Genomic DNA, 25,710 nt, shown 5'->3' with positions numbered 1-25,710 from the left:
TCAATCCTAGATATCAACCCTCGCAGACTGTCCTGTCTTTCTGTAGAAAGAAAAACCCTCCCCTGGACAGAGTCAATGAGGGCCCCCAAATGGACCAGGGAAGTACAAGGGATTAAGTGGCTTTTCTCAAGATTAATCGAAAAGCCATGAGAGGCCAAGGTCTCTAGAGTAAGCCGAAGATCTCGAGTAGCCTGTTGTAGGGATGAGGACAGAACAAGAATATCGTCCAGATAGCAGAGAAGCCGAACTGAACGAACCCTGAGGGAAGCAGCTAAGGCTGCTAGCACCTTAGTAAAGGTGCGGGGAGCAGAGGAGAGGCCAAAGGGAAGGGCCCTGTATTGATAGTGGACCCCCCCGTAAGAAAATCGCAAATAACGCCTATGGGAATGACAAATCGGAATATGCAGATAGGCCTCAGTGAGATCTATCGAAGAAAGGAGATCGCCCCTCCTAACGCCGTCAAGAATGGACTTTAAGGACTGCATCTTAAACTTTCGGTATACTACATACCGATTCAACCGTTTAAGGTCCAGAATGGGTCTCCACCCCCCCGAGGACTTAGGCACCAGAAAAACCCGGGAATAGAAACCCGTACCCCGTTGATCAGGAGGGACAGGTTGGATAGCCCTGATGGAAAGGAGATGCTGTACCGCAGCGTCCATAAGGACACGTTTTTCCGGATTACGAGAAATCGGACAGCAAACAAAGACACTCGGAGGAGGGGAAAGGAATTCAATGGCCAACCCAGATTTTAACGTGGCCAGGACCCATTGATCGGAAATAGATCTCTCCCAAGAGGCGGTAAAGAGGGCCAATCTGCCGCCTATGGGAGGACCGGAGATGCACTTAGCGACGGCGTCGGTAGGAACGACCTCCTCCCCCCCGAAAGGGCCGTTTAGATACGAAGGGCCTACCACGAACAGACCTATCCTGAGAGCCACGGAATCTAGTAAAGTTAGTAGGGGGCCTAGAAAAACCAAATGAGGAAGACCCACCCACATCGTTACCTCTAAACTGAGAACGAGGGGTGTAAGGGGAAAAACGGGACTCCCCCCTGCGGAAAATAGGAGCTAAGATCTTCTTTTTGTCTCTCGTTTCAGTGAGAAACGGCTCCAAGGCATCTCCAAACAACCTGGTACCCCCAAAGGGAACCGAGGCTAAGCGCCATTTGTGTCTAGTGTCCGCTTGCCAATGACGCAACCATACTAAGCGGCGGGCAGCCACGGAGGAAGCAAGAGCTTTAGAAGCGAAGCGGGCGGCAATCAAGGAAGAGTCAGCTGAGAACTGCAGAGCTGCAACAATTTTGTTAAGGTCCTGTTTGATACGTAAATCATCAGGTGACAACTTTTCCTGCAGCTGTCGCAACCAGAGCAGGGTAGTCCGGTTAAAGAATGAAGCTGAGGTCGCAGCTCTAATAGCCCAGGCGGATCCTTGGTGAGCCCGTTGAAGGACTAAGTCCGATCTACGTTCGTCTGGGCGAAGTGCCTCGTCAGGATCCCCTGGAACGTTGACATTAGGCAGTAAAGAGACGATGGGCGCGTCGACAGAAGGGATTTGAAGGATGGAGTCCAATTCTGAAGCCACCTGGAAGTTCCTTCGGTCATTGGCCGAGGGCAGGACAGCTGAAGTAGGAGAAGACCACTGCCGCTTCACTGTGTCCAAAAAGAGCGGTGGGGTTGGCACAGATGTAGTTGGTCTGGCAGGTTCGACAAACATGGGATCCAATGAGTCAGCTGGAGAAGCGGGCACAGGATCAACGACTGGAGAGGACAAACGAGCCGTAGAAACAGCTTTAAACAGAAGCGACTTGAACAATGATTGCGGAAACAACCCCGTAAAGGAGGGCTGGTCCGGAGGAAGATTCTCATCATCTGAGAGACCGGAGTCGCTATACTCAGCATCCGCCAAGGTTGAGGGCTGAGTAGAATGAGAGCAGGATGGAGAACCAGGAGCCCTGCATTGCCTCTTTTCAGGAGTTGGCCGTTCCGGAGAAACGGGCGATGCTGACCTCATGGAACCCGCACGGCTGGAAAGGCAGGAATGGGCGGCTAGAGACCTCTGCACCGCCGCATCAATCATGCGTTGTATCTGCTCCGGAGACAGCTGGCCAGTGGGATGAACAGGCCCAGGATCAGGATCAGAGGCAGTCGGAGGAGGAGACAGAGAAGAGACCTGCGCAGGATCCGGATCCGAGGATGCAGGCTGACCAGAGGACTCAGCGCCCCAGAGATTTATGGTAGAGATGGTCACTGGACAATCCTGGAGTGACATCTGATCCGGAGTGTCCGGGCGAGAAGGCATTGAGGGTGCTGAGGTCACCCTTACTGCAGGAGGCTGAGAGACAGTGCAGGTAAGATCAGCGCTGGCCTTGTCACATAATTTTTTCAACACTTTGTCCCTCCTTTTTTCAGCTCTGGACATCAAGACCTGTTTATCAGGTCTGTGATGGGCATGAGGCTCGTGTAAAACTGGGGATGGCTCCTGAGAGGCCTCCCGAGTTAAAGGCTGATCAGCAGACTGAGGGCCTGAACGCTCACTTCCATTAGCCCCGGCCCTACGGCCGTGTTTTGATTTTGACAGCGCCTTAGGCATAATGGCTGGCAAGGGGCTCACGTGCAATAGCAAGGGGAGCGTAGGAAACTGCACAAGGTCACAAAGTCAATGTGAGCAGGCCAAGACAATAAGGGGGGGCGTGGACAAACCCCTCTAATAAACGTCTGCAAGGTCACAGTATAAAAGAGCCAGGGGGCGCGAGAGCTCCACAAAGGCTAGTAGTAATGGGCAAATTTTAGTCCAAAGTGGCACTTGATGAGGCAATAACAGCTAGGTAGAAAGTACAAAGGAAGTCCAAACAGTAAGGCCACTAAGTGGAATCAGCAGGTGCACTATAGTTGAGATCCAACAAGTCCAGTAACTTTAATAGTCAAACAGAGGCAGAGCAGAATAAAGGGAGATTCTTGTCAAATTGAGGCCAGAAACGACGAAATTAGCAGTCAAAATGGCCGCCGCCCTCACTTCGAAGCCAAACTTCCTGCTGGCAAGCAGCATTCAATGTGGAGAGAAGCAAACAAAATGGCCGCCGCCCTGACTCCGAAGCTAAACCCTCTGCTGGCAAGGAGACGTCAGGAGGGAAAGGAGCAAACAAAAATGGCCGCCGCCCTGACTCAGAAGCCAAGACCTACTGAGGGCAATCAAAATGGCCGCCGCAGGCTCCGACGATGTAAAATTGCAGAGGGCGAGCAAGGGAAAATAAAATGGCCGGCGTGACCTGCCGATACAAGCAATTTGCCGCCCAAATTGCAACAGAGGCTAAAACGGCCGTCGAGTAGAGCCAGTCCCTCTGGGAAGCCTCCCAGCCCAGGCAATCCAACCAGGAAGACAAGCGCCCCCCCCCAGGGGTGCTACAGTTAGAAATAGTGTCCTATCTAGAAGGGCAGTAAAGGGCTAAACGATACCACAAAGTTGTTAGAAGTCCGGGAGTCGATCCAACCGTTAAGGGGAAAAAGCGGAAAATCGTAGTCTAGAAGTCCGAAGTCAAAAAGCCAGAGAAAAACATCCAAATAAGCTAAATAGCCAGAAATGAGGTAGAGCTAAAGACCCACACGCCAGATCAAGCTGAAGGACTGAGTCTAAAGCGGGTCTACCCGGCAACAAGGGCGGGACTTGATGTGATTGATAGACTCAGTCCTTCATGCTGATTGGCTGCTGCTACCCATCCTGGCTGCTGTCTCCACTCTCAATGGAGAATATAAAACTCATATTTTATCCAATGTAATAAAACTATTATTTTATTCCATGTAATAAACATACTGCAAACTTAATCACTGACCCAACTGATTGGGAACTCTTCTTTGGCTCTTTTTATACATTAGAGCCAAATAATGGCAATAGTTATAAATAACATGGTCAAAATAATGTTTTGGTAGCTCTTTCCTCACTATTTATTCATCTGCATGGCTTACTGTCCATTGACTAATTCTGAATTAATTGATGCTAGAATATACCAGCTGCAAAGATCTCTAATAAAAATTGTTATTAATCTGGCATGTCTCTGTCTGTTTCTATTCTGGCCCCCAAGTGTCCCTTATCTATCAGTTCTGCATCTAAATTATTATCTGTGTTGGGTTGTGCATTCACCTTCCATTTATGTACCCAAAGGGTGACCAACATCTCTTGTGCTTTGTATCAGACAGCCAGGAGCAGATCCTTGCAGATATTTTGTTTTAATGAGATAAGTGCCAGTATTCTCACAGATAACTCACAACTGATAATAGAGTTTCTGGGAACCAAGGTATCAAAGAGATTTCCCATACTGCTAGGTGCTAGTGGCATTTTAAATTTTACCTGCTCCTCCTACAAATAATGGTTGCAATATTCTTCTAAATATTCTTCTAAAATGCTTGGTAATACATTTCTTTGAAAACTGCATGGAGTCATCTGAACTAAAATAAAAGAGATTTTTTTTTTATGTCCACAGAGTTTTGCCTTTATGCTGTAACTCAAGCACAAATATCTTCATTCTGCTTTGGCTTTTGGTTTGAAATGGACGTAGAATAAATCAGCTACACTGAAGAATCAAAAGTATATAGAAGTTGATTAAAGAAATCAACATCTAATACCTTTATTATGTTCCACTCCATCCATTAAAGGCTGGGCCTGATATAGTACACCACTGAAGTATTTTGTAAAGTAGAAAAATAATTATTTATATATGTATTTGATTAGATATTCTGCTGTTTCATCAGGACTCCAACATGGTTTTACTTTATCCTCATTGCAGTCATGTAAGGTAGGTTTGGCTGAAGGACAGGAACTACTCCAAAGCTACCCTTTGAATTTCCTTAGCTGAAGAAGGACATGATCTTAAGTCACCATGCCATGCTACCATAATTATATATGTATAATTACATATATAATTATATACATTATTATATGTAGTTAAATAAGCAAGAAATGGTTTGCTCCGCATATTGGTAGGAACTGGGAATTCTAACTTGTGCCTCCCAACTATCAAGAATGAATTGTGATGCCTAATTATAGCTCATGAAGAAGTACAATACATAAAGTGTATGTACTGTAAATACAATGCACAACATCCATAAAGTTTTCTGGTTTACTTAAGTGCTTGCCTTCCTGGGAGGAACTACATGAGATGTGAGTTTTTGTTGCTAATTGACAGGATCAATGTAAAAACACTTCACGCAGAACTTAGATACATGCAAAATTAAATTGTGGGTCATTCGTTGTTCATTGGGAGGAGCTATGCAAGAACTGTCTACATATCTCTGCATGGAACGTCTTTCTTAAACGGCATATCCTGTGAGTGGGGAAAATGACCAGAATTATAAACAGATAATTGGTATTAAAGCTATATGAATGAGCACAATATTCAGAACAATTTCCAATCAATATTGCTTTTTAAGTATAATGTTAAAAAGCAGTTTCACAGTTCACTGAAAGGAAGTACTAAAAAGGAGACTGAACTAATGTTTTGGTTAAATACACAGATTGTAGGCTACAGTCAATGTGTACACTGTTATATCATAATTTAAGACTTTATATTATAATCCCATAATTAAAAATAAAACCACTAAGAGTAAATTAAATATATACCAAGAACAAACTTCTCTTTAAAGGAATATATTCAGAAGGCCCTTTGAACATGTAGAAAGTGATTTTATAATCTCAAAGTAAGTGTCTGCTACAGAATGCAGTCTCAATTAAAATGTATTTTTTTAGATCCTTTCTTGCTTTGTGGATGGGTACGTCATTATATTCATCAAAAAATGATGGCAAAAATGAATTGTAAAGGATTCTATTGAAGTTGCCAAGTTCAGATTCACAGATTTGATCATTATGGCAAGCTCAGCAAAAATAAAGACAAATCCTTAATGAAGTCTTGGTATATCCAGTTTATGTTCTGTTTTCCCCCGGCTCCCAAGAACTGCAATGATTATGCCTCAGCTTTTAAATATCAGCCTTGAATGTTGAAGATAGTTTTCCAATACTTATAGAGCAGAGGTGTCAAACTCGTGGCGTCATGTTGCCATCACGTGACGTATACAACATTTTTTCCCCTTCGCGGAGCTGGGGTAGGCATGGCCTGCGTGTGATGCATCTGGCCCATGGGCCACCAGTTTAACCCCCCTGTTATAGAGAGTCTGTCTGGGAACCATACAGACATGTAAAGATAAGCTGTGGTGTGTATTGAATAGTGAGGACAAAAGACAGCAAAACCTAAAATTATCTGCACACAAAAAAGTAACAATCGTCTATAATTCTGCTATAATAAAAATATTGCTGCATCCTTTGATTAGCAGAAAATACTGCCCTTTCCAAAACCGATAGAGCAAACAGTTCTGACAAACAGTTCTTGATATCTGGATTAATGTCACATTTTAACTTCTTAATATGATTATTTTACATCTCCCTGTTCAATACAATCATAATTCCTGATAAAGTCAAATTCCAAAGCTTCGGTTCAACAGATGGCAGCATTTAGCCATTTCTCACTGATGTCAAAAGCTAAGCAGAGTCAGATCTGGTTAGAGGCTTCCTGGAAGTCTCATGGCTGTGGGTTGTGTTGGGAAGAGTAGCACACACATCTGGAAGGAGGGATCTGAAAATTCTGTATTTTTGTGAAGAAAGTTACATGGTTCTGCCCATATAGTTATCAGGAGTCAAGCTTGATTCAAGGGATTCTTTTCCTTACTTACATTTTTACACTAGTTTTTATGTGTTGCAGAAAGTTCTGCTTTAGACATGCATTTGTCATTATTTTGCTCTTGAGTAGGAAGGGAGCTCCACATTTCCTGGTGCTGGATCTTTTGTCAGATTTTTCATTATCAGATCAGTCCTTGATTTACAACTATTCATTTAGCAACTATTCAAAGTTACAGTGGTGTTAAAAATATCTGGTCTTGCAATTACAACTGATCCATGCACTAATGACTGTCATACCATTCCCATCATCATATGATCATAATTCATGTCTTTGGCAATAGGCTTGTATTTACAACTGGTTGAAGTGTCTATCAGTCACGTGCTTATGATATGCAACCTTCATTTCTGGTTCTCAGTGAATAGGTTTGCACCAGTGGTGAAATCCAGCCAGATCTATCCAGCTCGCACGAACCGGTATCGCCGACGATGGGAGGCTCCGCCCACCCACCGGGGCATCATTACATCCCATTTTTGACCCTCTGCTCATGCACAGAATGCTCTGCACATGCGCAGAAGAGGCGCACACACTCACATTCCCGAATCAGTAGCGAAGGTGGTTTGCACCTCTGGTTTGCACTTACAATCACAGTGTTTGCTTAATGACCACAGTGATTCACATTGTAAAAACAATCATAAAATTTGATCTGACACAATTTATGACTACAATGCTTTACAACAGGAATTCTGGGCCCAATTGTGGCCATAGTCTGAGGACTATCTTACATGTGGTATAGTAGTTAAGATGTACTAGGAGTGGGGAGATCCACATTCTAATATTCCATCAGGCACAGAAGCACCAAGTTCACCTTTTGTCTGATGCTGACAAAATCAGCCTCAGTTCTGGGACAAATTGACTGATAAATCAAATCTCTTAGTAGTTTTGTTATAAAATCTAGGTGAAAAACTACAAAAACAAGAGAACGTTGCAGTCATGCAAGACAAATGCTAAGAAAAACAACATGATTTATTTCTTAAAAGGCATTAACACTTAAATCATACCAGAACTATCTATAGTTCATTTAGAACAAATGTTAAGACACAATGCTTAACACAGAAGTCATATTCTCTTGTGAAAGGTATTAGTTTTGTAAAATGCACAAAATCCAGTTTCATGGCCCGGAAACTCAGTAGTCATGGTACTGTTCTCTTTTACAGTGAATGTGAAAGTCTGCTTTTAAAATCTAACAGCATTCCTCTTAAAATCAAAAGTTAAATCAGCTTTGGAAGGCCCCATGTGGAAATACAGTCAATTTTCTAACATCTGCAAGTACTTAGTACAGCTTCTGGAAGAAAATGAGTTTTATATGATCAAATCTAAGGTGAACTGTATTCAAATCACTGGTTTTAAGTGTGATTTAAATAACCAATAAAAATCTTTGACGGTATCCATCTGTGCCTTTTAGCAATTTTCCTACAAAAAGATTGCATTCTCCCTGATAGTTAGAATACTTAAACAGGAGCAGTGAATCATTTACAATCAAGCACAACCTGTTTCTGACTGATTTTTGTTATAGAAAAGCAAATATGGTATCATTGGACATATTTATGAAATAATGAAATCTAATACACAAATGGATTGCTTTCCTTCCAAACTATTTATACATTAAATTACTAAATTTTAGTTAAGGTATTTTTAAGGATCTTTGAAAAGAAAGGATATAACTTCTTTCCATAGAAGATATAGTAAGGCTGTTCTAAGGATTATTTGTTTGAGAGAGTACAGTAAATATGCTGCTATTACTCAGAAGGAAAATAATTTCCAGTTGTTTACCTGAATAACAACTTAAATAAAAGTTAATGTATGATTAATCATACAAAATCAGACCATAGATCAAACATATAGCATCAAAACTAATTGAAATACAAAGAGAACAGATTATTTTCACTTCCCGACTGGACTATTGCAATGCTCTCTACATGGGGCTCCCCTTGAAGAGCATCTGGAGGTTCCAGCTGGTCCAAAATGTGGCCGCGCGGGTGATTATGGGAGCGACAGGGCACTTCCATGTAACACCTTTCCTGTGTGAGCTGCATTGTCTCCCAGTGGTCTTCCAGGTGCAATTCAAGGTGTTGATTAATATCTTTAAAGCGCTCCATGGCTTAGGACCAGGGTACTTACGGGACTGCCTTCTGCTACCGACAGCCTTCCACTGACCAGTACGCTGCCACAGGGTGGGGCTCCTCGGGGTGCCATCGGTCAGATAATGTCGACTGGTGACCCCCCGGGGGAGGATCCCGGACTTGTGCACCTTCCGCCGTGCCCTGAAGACTTTGTTATTCCAGCAAGCCGGGCTAGCCTAATTTTAACGGTTTAAAATTTTAAATTGGATTTTAATGGGACGTTTTTAATTGTGGACCAAAGTATTTAATCTGGTTTTAAATTGTTTTTAACTTTTATATTTATGTATGGCTGTTCACCGCCCTGAGTCCTTCGGGAGAAGGGCGGTATATAAATTAAAATAAATAAATAAATAAATAAATAAATAAATAAATAAATAAATAAATAAATAAATAAATAAATTTGAAAGACCTAAATCACCACATCACAACTTCCTCCTGCAAGTCTAGGGGATTGAGTCAACCTTTCCATCCCTTATAGCAAGCGGTCCCCAACCCCCAGCCCATGGACCAGCATAGGACTCTGGAATGCCAGAAACCGGGCGGTGCAAAAAACAAAGCCTCAGCCGCAGAATGCAGGCAGCACATGACACCACGCCCCCTCCGGTCTGCAGAAAAGCCTCTCTCCACAGAACCGGTTCCTGGTGCCGAAAAGGTTGAGGGCCACTGCCCTACAGTCTCTACCACTACTAGCATTTAACCAACCTTGAATAACTTTGAAAAGATAGCAGTGTCAAAACTGAAATCCCACAGCTGTAGACTAAATCAGTAAAACATACAAACAAAGAAGCAAACAAATAAACTAACAATGCCCAAATAAGCAATGGCAAAGATCTTTTGTATTACTGACAAGAAAGCTACCTGAATACTTCTATGAAAACATCAGCAATTTAACTTGATTTACAGAAGTCGCTACCTTTATCCTCTACATTAGAATGTAGATCAGAAAAATAATGAATGAGGCATTACTAACAAATTGAAAAAGCTATCCAAAGTTAGTTTTGGCCAACTGTTGGTACTTAGAATTCTGAATAGTAAAACATGCTGGCAACTTCCAAAATCTGTTCTATTATGAGGATCTCTCTCTCTCTCTCTCTCTCTCTCTCTTTAGGAACTAATCACATTCTAACAAGCTTATATGGATTCTACATAGGGAGCCTTTACAAGTCTCTGGAAATTTTATTTGAATTAGAATGAGGCAATCAGGTTAGGACTGTGTGTCTCCCTAATTATGGCAGCCTTATTTTCCAAGAACCTTTTATCTTAGTGAGCTGTAAATCTTTTAATTTCCCAAGGACTACTGACTTTTTAAAAATCACCTGTAAGCTTCACTTTTTTATTGTCTTCTAAAATGTCATGAATGTTTTGATTGTTTCTAACAATTTAGAATTATAATTACATTTAAAACTGGTTTAGAAAATACAAAGTATTCCAATTCTGCTCCACTATTCTTACGTATAAATTTATAATAAGTTTATTTATTTATAAATTTATTATCTTTCAAAAGGTTCTGGAAAAAAACCACTGTAAATGGAAATGCATTTTCCAAAATTCTTTTGATTTTTCTTCTTTAACAATGGTTTTGAAATATTTCTAATATTTCTAATAATAATAATAAGTTGTGGGAGCTTCATCACTGGAAGCTTTCAAGAAGAGACTGGACTGCCATCTGTCAGAAATGGTGTAGGGTCTCCTGCTTGGGCAGGAGGTGGACTAGATGACCTACAATGTCTCTTCCAATTCTGTTAATCTGTATCTGTATCTAATATAGCTTGATCAAATGATTTAAATTGTTCACTTAAATATTCAATGAATTGGCTCACTTGTCCCAATTACATTGACTTATCTCACAAAGTCAAGTAGAGAGGGCATGTTATGAATCTATCAGGCAAAGATTTTGACAGGCACGATCTAGGAGTAGGGCCTTCTCTCAGTTACCCCACCCTTTGGAACATCTTACCTTCAAAGGTGAGGCAAGCCCCCAGTCTTTGGTTTTTTTTTCAGAAGAGTGTTAAGATTAGCTCTGCCAATTAGTACGAGGGACTAACAGTGCAATGAATTCCTGAGGGTGGCTTGATAGCTTGAGGGCACTACTTCTACCTTGTAAACTTTTTAAATCTTTTAAGTGTTTTAACTTTGATTTTTGTATTTACCTGTAAATTTTAATCTTAATGTCATGATCCCGACTAACGAACCGAATCAAATCAGAACTCTGAGGCTGAGGTCTTCCCCTTAGAACTTCTTTATTGGGTACATCATAATGGCAAGATCAAATGGAAAACCAACTCTAAATGGTTCCTGAGATTTCAGTAAAATTAAAATAGGAAATAACTCCCTCCCCAAAAGACACAGGTCACATTGGGCAATTAGGTTAATTGGTGGGCTCTCCAGGAACTCCTTCCTGTCTCTATCCACCACCTATAGAGGTGACCTTGGTTCCCACGAGAAAGTTTTGTGTTTGGTCTAGCAACGTATTTCATCCTTCCCCCTCTATGTGGCAACTGAGGAATAGAAAAATGGCTTCTGCCAGGTTCAGTTCGAAGTTGACACTTGTACTTAATTCTGTTTTTAACTGTGGTTTTATCCATGTGTATATCATTTTATTATATAGTTGTAAATTGACCAGAGTCATTTAGGTGGGACGGGAGGTGTAGGAATTTAATAAATAAATAAAAACATGCATATAATGTACAGAATAAAGAATACAAACACTGGGCAGTGTTGGGCTTCAGTATTTAATGACTGTAGTTTAGACAATAATTTTCCTAACATTTTGCCAGCAACTATGGGTGAAACTATGGAAAAACATCAGGAAATTTGTTACATAGACCACAGTCACTAAATCACGAGGCTTAACGCTACCCAATAGATAGTGGCCATAAAAGCTTACACCAGAATACATATGTGCTTTTGAGTCAGTTTTTGACTCCTGGTACTGCCTGGGCAAGTCCCTGGAGTTTTCTTGGCAAGACTCCAGAACTGATTTATCATTGCCTCCTTCCTAAGGCTAAAGCAGAAAGACAGGGCCAAGGTTGCCCAGCTGGTTGTGTGCTTAAGTTGGGACTAAAACTCACGATCTTCCAGTTTCTAGCCTGGTGCTGTAAGAACAACAACAAACTGACTCTCAGATGAATATAACCACTATTATGTATAGTGGTTATGAATATAACCACTATTATTATTGTTATATACCCCAAAATATAAAATCATATCACCTAGTTCTTTAGATGGTGTTGGCATTCATACCTATCAAGACCTTGCCAAGAATCTAGGGAGTAGATACCACTGGTTAATGCATAGTCTTTCCAGATGCTGATATTTTGTGATCTTCTCCAATTCTTTATCTTCTATTCTACAATGCCCTGATACCAGGACATCAATTATCTATCCTGTTCAACATTTAAATCTGTGGTTGATATGTTATATGTTATAAACCAAGCTTTTATCAGCCTGCATTAGGAAATCCCACAGTATTTCAACCTGCTCATTTTTTATTACTTATCCAACAATATGCTTCCACCAATTATTTATTATTGGTATGACAATTATTAAAGATGTTTCAATGAATCATTATGGAAATTGTGTTATATTTTTTATTTATAATCGGGTGTGATCTTCTTGCATGAGCTCAGTATATAATCTACTGTTTCTTCTGCTTTTTTGCACAATATGAACTTTGATGACTTTTCAGTCCTGGCTAGTTGGAATAACTTGTCCATGCACAGCCAAAATCAAGCCTTCACTTCCTTTTTTAAATGTTCCAGTTGTAAGCCCTTATCAGATTTTATCTTTATCTACTTTCCCCTTGATCTTTGTAGAAATTGACCATGCAATGTTTTTCCTTGCCAATGTTCTGTTCATGTTTTTATTACATTATTCGAACATTGACTTCTTGTTTCCAGTACATTTAATAAGTTCCAATTTTTAATTTACATAAATGCTTATTCTTGGCTGTTTTATATAATTGTAATCATGATACATGCATTTATTCTTTGACAGTTTTTTTGGTTTGAAGTAAACGTCTGCCTCCATTTCTTCAGGGCAGGTATAATCTATAAATATCCCTACAGGGATGTAATACATAATCTGTAGTGATCAGTTGTCTTATTTTTTGGTCCAAACTATCCAGTTCAGCTTGTGTCCAATTACTAATTCCAGCAGTGTATCATATCACAAGTACAGACCAGGTTTTTATGGCTTTGATGTTTCTACAATTCAATTTTATATTTAGCAATGTTCTGTGTTATAATGCCTGCCTTCTACAATCAAATCCTCCTAGAAATCTCTGTTGGTCCAACTCTGATGTTCTTCCAGAAGGCTTTAAAAAGCTAGCTGTTCTTCCACCCTTTGGGAAAGATGGTGTGTTTTTTTGTTAGAAGGAGTGTGCTTCTCCAGATGCATGATGTTTCTTGTTTTCTTGTTGTTTTTCTGCTTGTTTCCATTGAACATAAGCCATCTCAAGTCATTTTAGAGTTGAGCAGTCTGTAAATCCTCAAATGTTTGGTAAATAAATAAGTACATACATCTTCAATTCTAAGTTAAAGATTTGAACTTGTATTCATACTCAGCAGGCTCTTGAATTTTTCCTTTCTATCTACATAAACTCTGATTGCATCACTTGTACTCTGAAAGATCTAAGCTTATTGTAACTTTGCTCCAGGTGGAAACAGTTGTTGTATATTTTGACCATTAACAGAATTGGTATCAAACTCCCTGTGAAAGATTATTATGACCTTGTAAAGATTAATATATCTTTTAAAACAAAAAGTTTGTTTCATGGCAGCTTTCATAGGATGACTTCCTTTAAGAATTGCTTCTTATAAGAATATTAGCAAGTCTGCTATGAAGACTTGTTTTAATGATTTTACTCATTCCAATAAGACCACTTTAATGTAATAGTTTAAGACATCAAGGTAAAAACCAGGAAACTGCGAGTTCTGGTACCACTTTGGGCATGAAACTGGCTTAGATGACCTTGTCCTATCAGTCTCTCTCAGTCCCAGCAACCACTTACAAAAACCTTGCCAAGAACATTGAAGGACTTTCTCTAGGTAGTTCCCAGTAGTCAACAATGACTCAAAAGTGCATACACACACACACTCATTTCAATAGGCTTCAAAACTGCACCTACTACCTAATGTTGCTTTGGACCCTCAGAAGAGCAATATTGTTATGTTCTTACATGCTGCAATTCTAAGGATTTAAAGTTCCAAACTGATTATGTGCCAATCTTTAGCAGTGGGCACATGAAACTGTACCCAAAACATTGCTAAACCTTTTTGGCATTTATGATGTCAAAACGTATTTTTCTTCCTGTTTGAACTGTTGATGCAAAGCAAACAGATTTAGTAGCCTGTGTGTATTCAGGAGAGGCAAAACAAAATTCACCTTTTCCTTAGCTATGTTGGTGTTTTTAAAACCACTTAAAAATGGAGGGGGGGGGCGGATGACTTTTGAATAGCAATCAATTTCAAAAGAAATATATACAACTGCAATATTTATACCAGATACCTGTAATATAGTATATGAACGTAACAACTGCTTGAGAATACATTGTACAAGAGTGCTTGATGGAATCACATAGGCCTGCATTCATTTGGTTATCCCCTTGGGAACAAGGTAGTATGTTGTACGTGAAACAACTTTAGCATGAATCTGGAGTTACTTATAGTGCTGTTTTTCACCCTGATTTTCTAGTTTATTTCAATAGGGAAAGAGATATCTATCTCTATTTCACTAGAGAATGGAAATATCTCTATTTCAATAGAGGTATTCTTGTGCACTTATAAATAAAAAGTTTTAACAACAGATCTTTCAATGAATTTGATGAAAGAACGCATACCTATATTTGTCCCTTTAATTTTCAATATATCTCCTTAAGAAAACCCATTAGCATGCTGGGCATCTTCTGGAAGCACTTGGAAGACCTTTCCATCTGCAGTAGCTTTTTAGTGATTTTGGAAAAAAAAATAACTATGAATATATAATTTTAGGAGAAGATTACCTGGGACTGCTTTCTAATCTAGCTAACATTTTAGATCTGCATATTACTGTGTAACTATGTAGGATACAATTTTCAAGCACCTACAACTATGGAATTATCTTTCGACAGATGCTCATTTAGTGCTCCTGGCATAACCTTTTGTAACTTCTCATTAACCTGCTCTTGGACTATTGTTTTTATTTTATTTTTTTAAAGTAAGGGTTTTGTTTTAATAACTTGTACATAATTCTGAAGTTCTAAGCAAAATTGTACTGTTTAAAAAATACATAGGATGAGGACTTAAATAAGGAATTAAAACAATAATTAACACCTATTAGTATAAAAGACCCATTTCTATATGAAACTGTTTTGAGTTTTTGGGATCAAAAATTTTAAATCTTCATATACAGATATCAAATTAGTCAACTTGGCAGCAGGTCTGTTGTGTGGAATTCCTCCCATCTATGTTTAAAATTGTAGAACAAGAACTAAAGTTCCTTCTTCTGCCTTTGGCCTCTATAATAGTCTCTTTCTCTCATATATTTCTAGGATGCTACTCTAATATAAAAGTTCCTGTCAAGGAGGGAAACTGAAGCAAGGATTCTATATATCAGTTGCCATTAGAGAACTCAGAATTATTAACTAGCGTTAATAATTCAGAGGATCAGAAATATGGATGGCCCATGTCAATCAGTCCAGCACAAAGAAATGCCTCTGACATGGTAATTGTGTGGTTTCCCATATCTGCTGAAGGAATTCATCCTTGTTTATTGGAATACATGTTGGATCCTACTGTGCAATGACCTTCCCAGAGACCATACAAAATATCTTTTTCCTGATACCGGTACTTCAAAAGTAACAACCATTCCTCAAAATCACATCTTGAAATAAAATAAAGAACATTTATTTTAGCTTCTATTTCCAGGTAAGCACCACAGAAATTATACTGTTTTATAGTTAAAATGTATTTTAGCAAAACATCAGTGTTGTTATATCATAAGTAATTGATATTCTAAATTAATTTTTCAAACATCTCCAGTCCAGCCAGCTAGAGAATAGCAGCTGGTGGCTAATTTTAGTTCCCTAAACAAGATTCTTGAGTAAAACATTCATAAATCTAAGTTCGAATGGAAATCAGTTAAATTTATTTTAAAATATTTTACAAGAATCCCTAAGGTATGGTGCGACCAGGACAAGCAGATTGCCTCTTCTAGGTAGACAGTTCTACCTTCTCCCTGCATCCCCTGCTGTGAAAATCCTTCTCACAATTCAAGCAATATCAAATTGGACAAGACTTGAACTAGACAATTATTGCCAACAGCTGGGTGACTGACTGAAAGTCAGTGATATAGAATAGCCCTCAGTAATGGAAGCATTAGAGAGTCAAGTTCCTGCAGAGAAGGAACTATTTTTAACGACAGTATTACCATCTTTGTGTGTTAAGTTGACAATCTTTCAAAACTGCATTAAGATGTTTTGATCAAAATCCAGAAGTAGGACTGAAGTTCTAAAAGCAAGGTAGAAATATTCAAGTCCCCCCTCCCCCCCTCCCAAAAAAAAATTGAACAGCTCAAACTCTACTGGGATTTCAAATGCCTTCAAGATCTGGCTATTCATCCAGGCCTTTAGAGAAGATGATTGATGCCCCCTTTTTCCTTTCTGTTCTCCCCTGCCATTCTTGTCCTTTCGATTTGTGTTGTTTTTATGTTTCTGTATTGTTCTTTGTTTTTAAAAATGTTTTTTAACAATTGTGAACTGCCTAGGGTCACTGGGAGTTGGGTGGCACATAATTTTAATAATAAATTATGGTTGGTCACACACCTAGCCAGATGTTTAGACTGGACAAGACATTTTGTCCATTTATTGAGTCTTTCCCAAGGACTTAGGATAGGCAGATTATGTTGCTTAATATTAATGATAATATCATAGGATGTAAGCTGTTCCAAGTAAAGCTGCCTTTTGCAAGCGATTTTGTCAATGCTGATGGTGTCCAAGTGGTGCTTTGGTATTGCATACAAATTGTCTGTTACTATTGGTACTATCTTTGTTTTCTTTTGCCACTGTCATTCTACTTCTATTTGTGAGTCTTTGTATTTTGTGGTTTTCACCAGTTTTTCTCTACTCTTGTACTGTCTTTAGGTACTGCAATGTTCATTATCAAGATTTTTTTTTTCTTATTAACAGTTTTTAAGTCTGGAGTGTTATGTGATGCTAGTCTGGTTGAATTCTAAAATCCCAGATAACTTTAACTTCTACATTTTCTATTACTTTGTGTATTTTCTGGTTTTCTGGATGGTGGGCAAATGGTATGTCTTGCAGATATTCTAACGCACTATTGTTGCTACTTTGTCATGCATTGGTTTTTAAGGCTTGATCTTATGCATCCAGAATTAGGCCCTCTCTCTCTCTTTTCAACTTTCCTGCACTTAGTCATTGCCAGGTCTTGTTGTTATCTGGTTTGCCTGCTAAGTTTTTTTAGACTATTCTTCCTTTGGTTTTTCTTATGGACCAGACTGGTCTCTTCAGTATTCAGTAAGTCTTCCTAGTATATTAACTTCAGTGGATCTTCTTCACTGTCCTTCACATATTCTTCCAATACCACCACCTCCTCCTCCTCCTCCTCCTCCTCCTCCTCCTCCTCCTCCTCCTCCTCCTCCACTTTCTTCTTCTGTCTGGTGTATTTGTAACATTCCACATCCATCTGTTTCCTTTGATAAATAGGGTATTTTAACATCTCTGCCTGGAAAATGACGTGTCTCTGTCACAATTTTTCTGATCTTCATATTCAGAGCTCCTAATTTAATTTGAACTGTACTGTTTCTTCTTAGTCAAGTATTGACTGGTTCATTGCAGTGTTCCATAAATGCATTGGTAGAAATGTTTCTGATTCAATTGAAATCGGAGACTCTTCCTTATAGCATGCACAATTGGAGCTTTAAATCTGCTGATTTTCTTGGCTATGATTTTTATTTATTGCTTTATTATTTCTAGTGCTTCTGTGATATTCCTTGTCATTGATACTTATTAATCAGATATTATTTATTATTTATTCTTGTTCGTCAGCTTCATTTTTTTTATTTGTTCTAGTTTGCTTGTACCTGATCTTAGCATGCTGATCTTATTTTCCAAACTGATTTTAGTGATGCACTTTGGGGCTTTTTTTTCTCCTCTTTATATTTGATATTATAGTATTGGCATTTCTTAATACTAGTGCTAGCTGTTTTTAGTGACAAGTTTCAATGCAGGCAACCTTATTCTTTTGCTTTTATACTCTTCTAGCTCAGTTATTCTTTGTTTCAATTCCTCTTGTCTTTTTAGTTATAGAGCTTTTTTTTTTTCTGAAAAGAAGGCAGAAGAGAGGATGCCTAGTTTGGGAATTAAAATGTTTCAATATCTATACTGGCTTTGTCAACTGCTGACTCCCCCTTTTTGTCTCTACTGTCTGAGCTACCTCTGAGAAGGCTTTGATTTCTTTGCCCTTTGCAATTTTTCCAACTCTGCTTCTGTGAATACTTTATTTTGTATTATAAATTGACCTTGATCTGCTAGTCTCTGTTCTCTTACTTCTGGTTATGAATGTTATGGATGTTGTTCTTTCCATAACTGGCAATTTTTTTTCAGATATCTCTTCTCATTGGACTTGATTTATAAGAGCAAATCTTTATTTTTTTGTTTTCAGTCTTTGTATATTTGTGACAAAGAAGGAACTTTTCTTCCAGTAGTCCTGTAGCTGCTGACCCTGGTTGCTCAACCAAGAGTCCTGAGTCCTGTAGCCCATTTGTCAACAGATGTCCAGAAACTCCAACACCTAGTATGGTCCTTGTTGATCCAGACAATGACCAATCCAGTACAAATTTCTGTAAGTTATGTCTCACCAGATTGTTTATGGAAAGCACACTTTTTGTCTGGCTCCTCTGATGAGACCTTTCTAGTAAGGTTAAACTTCTGGCATAGCTCTCATCTTCCTTATGCCCCACAACCAGGTCAAGGTTATGTCTTACTGGGGGTATTATTACTCTTAAAAGAGACAGATGAAATGCACCTAACAATATGATATTTGCAAATGCAGATAAATGAGATAATCCTTTCATTAATTTAGTATGAGTGCATTTCATCCATTTGCTTAAAAAACATTTCTTTGGTCAGAATGTATATAGTTGGATAGCTTTACTGGAACAGTTTCATGGATATTTTCACTACCAACAAAATTAATAATTGATAACAATTCCAACGAACATTCTTGTTCATTCTGTCTAAAACAGCTTACTACTTTATGAGAGTGCAAGTAAGAAAAAAGGTGATTTGGGGGAAAGTGGGGGGTGAAGCAGATTTTCCATTTACTCCTGAAAAATATGTTCCAGAAAGCCTTCCAGCATCCCAGAATATTCATGGGGTTATAGGGAGGTGGGTGAAGAGATGAAAAAAATCTGCTATTGCATTTTTAGATTTTAATCAAATAATACTTGATTTTCAGCAAGGTACTGCATTACACTTAAAGGTCTACATCTTACTTGCTATGCAAGACAATGCAGGAACGCTATTCAGTACTTTGACTTCATCTTGTCATTCTGATTCTGTAATTGCGTTGCTTGTCCTTACAACCAGTTTTGAATTGATCCCCCTCCTTCAGTCATCAGCTTTGCCACTATAATAATCACTGCAATCTTAGATGCAATAGTGGCTAACAACAGTACACGCAATTGTAAATAGTCACACTTTACTATTTATGCTGTTTCTCACTGGAGACACCTCATGTACAAATACATTCCCAGAGGTTTTCTAATTAACTGTGATAATGTAAATTAATAGATAACAGTCTGGAAGGAGTAAATAATACCAGGCAAGGGCACAGACACCTCAGTAGCAGTAACAAAGTTGGAAGGGACCTAGTTCATCTAGTTCAACCCCCTGCTCACGCAGAAGACCTCTACTAGGGATTCGAACTGCCGAACTGCCGACCTTTCTGATCGGCAAGCTCAGTGTCTTAGCCACTGAGCCACCTAGTCAGGCTCAAACTTCAGGCTCAAACTTCAAACAACTTTATAAACCCTGAATATTAACGCAAATAATAAGAAATAAAGGCATTACAGTACCTCTGAACTTGTGAAAGACAGCCCAAAGTTCAGCAATGTCTGTAGCAAAGGTAATGTCAGTATCAAGGACAATGACTCGCTCAAGATTGGCGGGAAGTGTCTTCGTGAGAACCAGCTTCATCAGTCCATAGATGCCAGAATAGTGTTTGTTGGGTATCCAGGACACTTCAGACTAATAGCCAGAAAGGACAAGGAAGAGAGAAAAGAGGAAGGGAAAACACTTTACTAGAGACAATACTTGATGTCAAACAAGTTGATTTTCGAAATGACAACTAGCACTTTGCAGAACGGTGGACATATTCTTGATCACTGCAGGAGGACTGAGAGGCAGGGTTTTACTCCAAAGTTAACTTTATTCCACCCACAAAAAAGCCTCTGAAATATCCAGAGTGACATCTCAGCATCAGCATAACTTTAATGTGAACAAGCATATATATATATTTGTGATTTCAAATCATGCAAATCTCTCTTATCACCCTACAAATGTGTTTGGTCCTTTAAACTTCTGTTCAAAATCTGCCACTCATGGCATTTATTTTAGTTTTCGAAAAGGGCCAAAAAGATGCCAATTAAAGCACCATCACAATGGAGAAGACTTTTTTAATGGCAGCCCACTTTCCCTGGAAGTCCTTCCCAGAAATGCATGTTTGGCTGCCTCTTAATTTTTTTTTTGTTCCATCTGATTTTTAGCTGGATTTTTAAACTGCTGTCTTTCATTATCTGATATTATTATGTATTGCAAATTGTGGTTTCATTTTGTGTTGGAATTATTTTATGCTGCAGTTCTAGTTTTAATGTTTAAATGTAAACTTTATATTTTTATATTTTACTTTATCTCCCTGAATTGCTTTCCTATGCTGAAAGATGGCATACAATATTAAAATAAAACATAAATCAAAACAAAGCATATAATTAAATAAAAATTGGTTGATTAGAAATGCTGTATGAGAAATGATGGAAATTGGAGATGAAGCTGGCAACAAGCATTTATTTTTTGTAAAATAAGACTGTATTTTCCATCTCCAGGATTGTTCCACAAAGTTAGCAGTTGTTAATGTTATAAACATCTCAAATCTCCTTTACAGGGTTGGGTAATTGTAGAATGGAGTTCAAGAGTAGTTGAGAATTACAAACTGCAACAAGATTCAGCAATCTTTTAGGATGGCATGATAACTATAGGCCAAAATCTTATGTCACCACATTGCAATTTTTTATTTTTTATTTTTGTAATTTGTGCTCTAAAATCTCAACTATATTGAGATTGAAAACTATAATTTGAGGGTTCTGGGTTTGCCATAGCATTGCTAAGCCATGACTTTAAAAAGAGAAATGAGTAGGGGAGACAAATAAGTGTTCACCAGGTAGAAAATATTTCTGCTTGCTCTAGTAACAAGTACAGGATTACAGTATTTGCATCTTATCTCTCAAAGGTAAAACGTGTTATAAGTCCTCAACCTATGACCAATTGTTCAGTGACCATCCAAAGTTACAATGGTGCTGAACAAACTGTGGTTACAAATGGTCCTTGGAGTTTTGGCCATCCCAGCATGCTTATGGCCACAAGATCACAATCTGGGCATTTGGCAACTGGTTTACACTTAAGATTGGTTGTAGCATCACAGGATCATATAATCACCATTTGCAGCCTTCCCTGCCATCTTCCCCAGAAAGTTAATGGGGAAGCAGGCAGGAAAGTTCCTATGTTGTTGGGGTAAGGCTTCCCCAACTCAGGCACCTACCTAACCCTCACTGTGACTTCCCTGCACACTCAAGTATCATCTTGCACATTTGTGCATCCTGACATGCTCTCCCTGACTCATGCCAAACCCTCCCTTGCAGCTTTGCATGCCCTCCCCAACCTGTGGCACACCTCTCATGCAATTCCTCACACCCTCGTGCAGCCTCTCTGAGCTGTGCCAGGCCTCTTGTGCATCCCCTTGCATCCTCTCCAACCCTCCCCCACATTCCTTCCTTCCTCACCCTGCCTGAGAGTTGCAAGCTCCTGCCAGCTTCCCTACTGAGTTTGGTTGTGAGAAGCTGGCAGGAAGTTGCCTCGCCAAAGGACCAAGGGATTCAGTTAGTGATGAAAGCCAGGACTGCATGGATTGTGACTGCTAAGCAATGTTGCAGTGCTTTACCACCAGATTCCTTGGCAATGGAAATTCTGAACCCAATTTTATTCTAAGTATTTTAGTCACTACACCCTTTACTCAGAAGTAGATTATACATTGTGGTGCTTGCAATTTATAAAAAGGGCACGTTTGAAGAAGAGGTTAAATGAACTGGGAAGCTGTAAATTCTAGTCCTGCCTCAGACATGAATCCTATTGTGTGCCTTTAGACCAGGGGTCTCCAACCTTGGCAACTTTAAGCCTGGCGGACTTCAACTCCCAGAATTCCCCAGCCAGCAAGCTGGCTGGAGAATTCTGGGAGTTGAAGTCTGCCAGGCTTAAAGTTGCCAAAGTTGGAGACCGCTGCTTTAGATGAGACTCTCCCTTTCTAAGTCTTAGGAAGAAGGCAATGGCAACACCCTTCCAAACAGTGGGAGAGAGATGGGCGGTTAAAAAATATAAAATAAAACAAACAAAAAAAAAACCAAAGTTGCAAAAAAAAACATCTTTAGGGACATCTCCACATGGTCATCATAGGTAAACTGATGGGAAGACACAAAACAAACGAACAGTATAAAAATCTTTCATTGCCTTTACATTTTGTTACAAAGTATTTCACTGACAAATACTGATGCTTTTATCTTGAGAGGCAATCCCTGTGAATCCTATTTTGAAAGATATTGCTAAGGTCAAGAATAAAGAAATAAATCTTTCTAAATCGTAGTATTTGCCAAGCTAATGTATTTATGTGGGTAAGGGTGTATGTAGGCAGAACACTTGCTCACGGATGATCCAATTTTTCTCAATTTCTTTGTTCCCTTTCATTAAAAGTTGTCATTGTATTTATTTAGAGAAATGAGTTAGGAAAAAAAAGAAGTTGCAATAAGGATAAGCATTTTATATCCTTAGCAATGACTGCTTTACATTGGTATTGTATTTTAGTTTCAAGGATACAGCTTTAACTCAACCATGAATATGCTGCCTTTCAAGCACAAGGACACAGATGTGGCCCCCTTCTTACAGCATTATGGAACATACAGAGTTTTTTAAAATAAAAGAAAAATGTTTACAACATTTGGAGTGGAAAATAGATTACGATCAATATTCTGGAAGAAATTGCAGACCAATTTTGATGTACAAACCTACTTTTGTTGTACAATCAACTAAATCATATGTAGTTAACAAATAATTGTTGACTCGCAACACTTTGTTTTACCAACCATGTAAACTTACAACAGAAGAAAGAAACCAATCCCTGCATTTATGACTAGTACTGATGATGGTAATGAAACGTCTACAAAAAAAAACAAGGAAGCTCAGACAGCACCAAGGACCCCCTCATTCCAACCCTGAACTTCAAATATTCTCCTTTATTGGTACAGCAACCCCACTGTCATGAGGTCAAATTTTGGGTGCTTGGCAATTGGCTTGGCATTTACAATGATTGCAGCGTCCTGGGGTTATGTGATTGCTATTTGTAGCCTTCACACCTGGCTTCTGACAAGCAAAGTTAATGGGGAAAATGGATTAATTTTACAACTGCACAACAAATTCATTCAACAATTGCAATGATTCACTTAACAACTATGGCAAAAAGGATAAGATCAGGCATCACTTAACAACTGCCTTGTTTTAGCAGTAGAAATTCTGGCCCCAATTGTGGTTATAAATTGACAACTACCTTTACAATATGGTCCGACTACCTATACAATATGTCTTTTATGAAACTGACCAATAGGAACAAGCATTAGGATTTTGAAATTTGGGCATCCTTCAGTTTCTTTGGAAATGCAACTCATAGATTTTTCAAATAGCTATTGGTCTTATTAGTTAAGAATTCTAGATTGGAACCCAACCAATCTAGCGGAACATAATGAAAAAGGAAGGCTTTGGACATTAATTATACCGCAGTTACTTAGTCTTTCTTATCCTCAAGGAGGAACCAGTTGAAACATGGTTTTATTAAGTGTTTGTGGAATTAGCACAGAGCTGAGTGTGAAACTGAATTTCAATGGGAAAGTTGGCTATTGTATTCATTCCAGGGGTAAAATACAGCAGGCCCTTTACTCCAGGGGAAGGATACTGTAAAATCCCCATTCCCTACCCACTCCTGGGGGAAGGATATTGCAAAATCTCCATTCCCACCCCACTCTGGGGCGAGCCAGAGATGGTATTTGCCAGTTCTCCAAACTACTCAAAATTTCCGCTACTGGACATTTTGCTTTGAATTAAATATATTAAATATATTAAAAGGAAGTGCTACATAGCCTTAATAAGATTCCCTTCTGCATTTGAAGAACAGTCTTGGTGGCGCACTGATTGAAGTGCACTATTACAAGCAAACTCTGGGAGTTCAATCCTGATAGGGCTCAAGGTTGACTCAGCCTTCCATCCCCTGAGGATGGTAAAATGAGGAACCAGATTGTTGGGGGCAATATACAAATAATGCTCTACACCAGGGCTGTCAAACTTGTGGTCCACGGCATGAGCGTGGTCCAGATGCATCATGCACTGGCCACGCTCATGCCCGGTTTAGTGAAGGGGGAAAAAGTTGTGATATGTCATGTGACGTCGCTGTAACGCCATGAGTTTGACACCCCTGCTCTACACTGTAAATCACCTAGAGTGTGCTGTGAAGCACTATGTGGCAGTATATAAACCTAAATGCTATTGCTATTTGACTAAGAAAATGAGTCTGATTCATTTAACATTTTATATGGAAACAAAAATATATTTTTTTAAAAAAATAAAATCTGCAGCAAATTGGTCACCTTAGATTTCTCTATATAACATAATTTCACCGTGCTCATGTTGCAACAAGACTTGCAAAATTAAAAGTAAAGTGTTTTTGTGTAACTCGGCTTGTGTGTTTACTAGCCTGTGTGATGTATGCATGTGCATGATTTAAATAAATAATTAAATCTAGGGAAAGAGCCAGATGGAGAAGTGGATGGAAGAAAGTTTTAAATCTCTGCTTCATTGTCACCCCAGTGTTAAATAAAGCCCTCACATCTGCCATTTGCTATGGAAGAAAAGTTTCCTTTGGCAACAGCTGGAGCTTGATTTCCACTGCGAGTAGGAAATATGAGAATGTTCAATAGAATGGGGGCTGCAGTCAGGGCCAAGCATTAGTTTTCTCCACCCCAACTACAAATTTGGTCTCACTACAAAGAAGCAGTTTGATAAAAAATAAAACAACATTATACAACTAACTGTCCAAGCCCAAACAACATGAATGTCACATTTAATTTGATTTTAAATTAAACTCAGTGGGAGTCATTTGAAATGGACTGTTCCTGACCTTAATGTGACATTTTCACAGATATATTTTTGAAGTATTTGATTAAGTTAAGTCAGAAATCCTTATAAAACTGCAGTGTTACCAGCTCTTTATGTTCTTCTGAAAGAACCTTTAGGATCATGCTTGTGAACCATTTCATTTTCGTAAATATTCTGATGTATATTCTTCATAACAAAAAATATGTGAGAGAAAGAGAAAGCACACATTATATCTATCTATATCTATCTATATCTATATCTATATCTATATCTATATCTATATCTATCTATATCTATCTATCTATCTATCTATCTATCTATCTATCTATCTATCTCTATATCTATATCTATATCTATATCTATATCATCTATAATGCTCCCCCCTATATTGGGGTAGACCAGGT

The 25,710-nt window shown here is 38.8% G+C and overlaps 1 protein-coding gene across 1 annotated transcript in view; it reads right to left on the bottom strand.

Annotated features, from left to right (window-relative positions):
• LARGE1 (LARGE xylosyl- and glucuronyltransferase 1) overlaps window positions 1-25,710 on the bottom strand; it is a 381,838-nt gene that overhangs the window by 142,804 nt on the left and 213,324 nt on the right. Inside the window, exon 6 of the mRNA XM_070947065.1 lies at window positions 19,918-20,089. Coding sequence (XP_070803166.1) covers window positions 19,918-20,089 — 172 coding nt within the window. The remainder of the gene's footprint in view (window positions 1-19,917; window positions 20,090-25,710) is intronic.

The sequence above is a fragment of the Pituophis catenifer genome, unplaced genomic scaffold (assembly GCF_029215685.1).
Source record: "Pituophis catenifer annectens isolate HBS135680 unplaced genomic scaffold, rPitCat1.0.hap2 SCAF_7, whole genome shotgun sequence".
In the NCBI taxonomy this organism is placed as follows: Eukaryota; Metazoa; Chordata; class Lepidosauria; order Squamata; family Colubridae; genus Pituophis; species Pituophis catenifer.
Note: the sequence above shows the minus strand (reverse complement) of the source record. Positions and strands in the feature narration are given on the sequence as shown.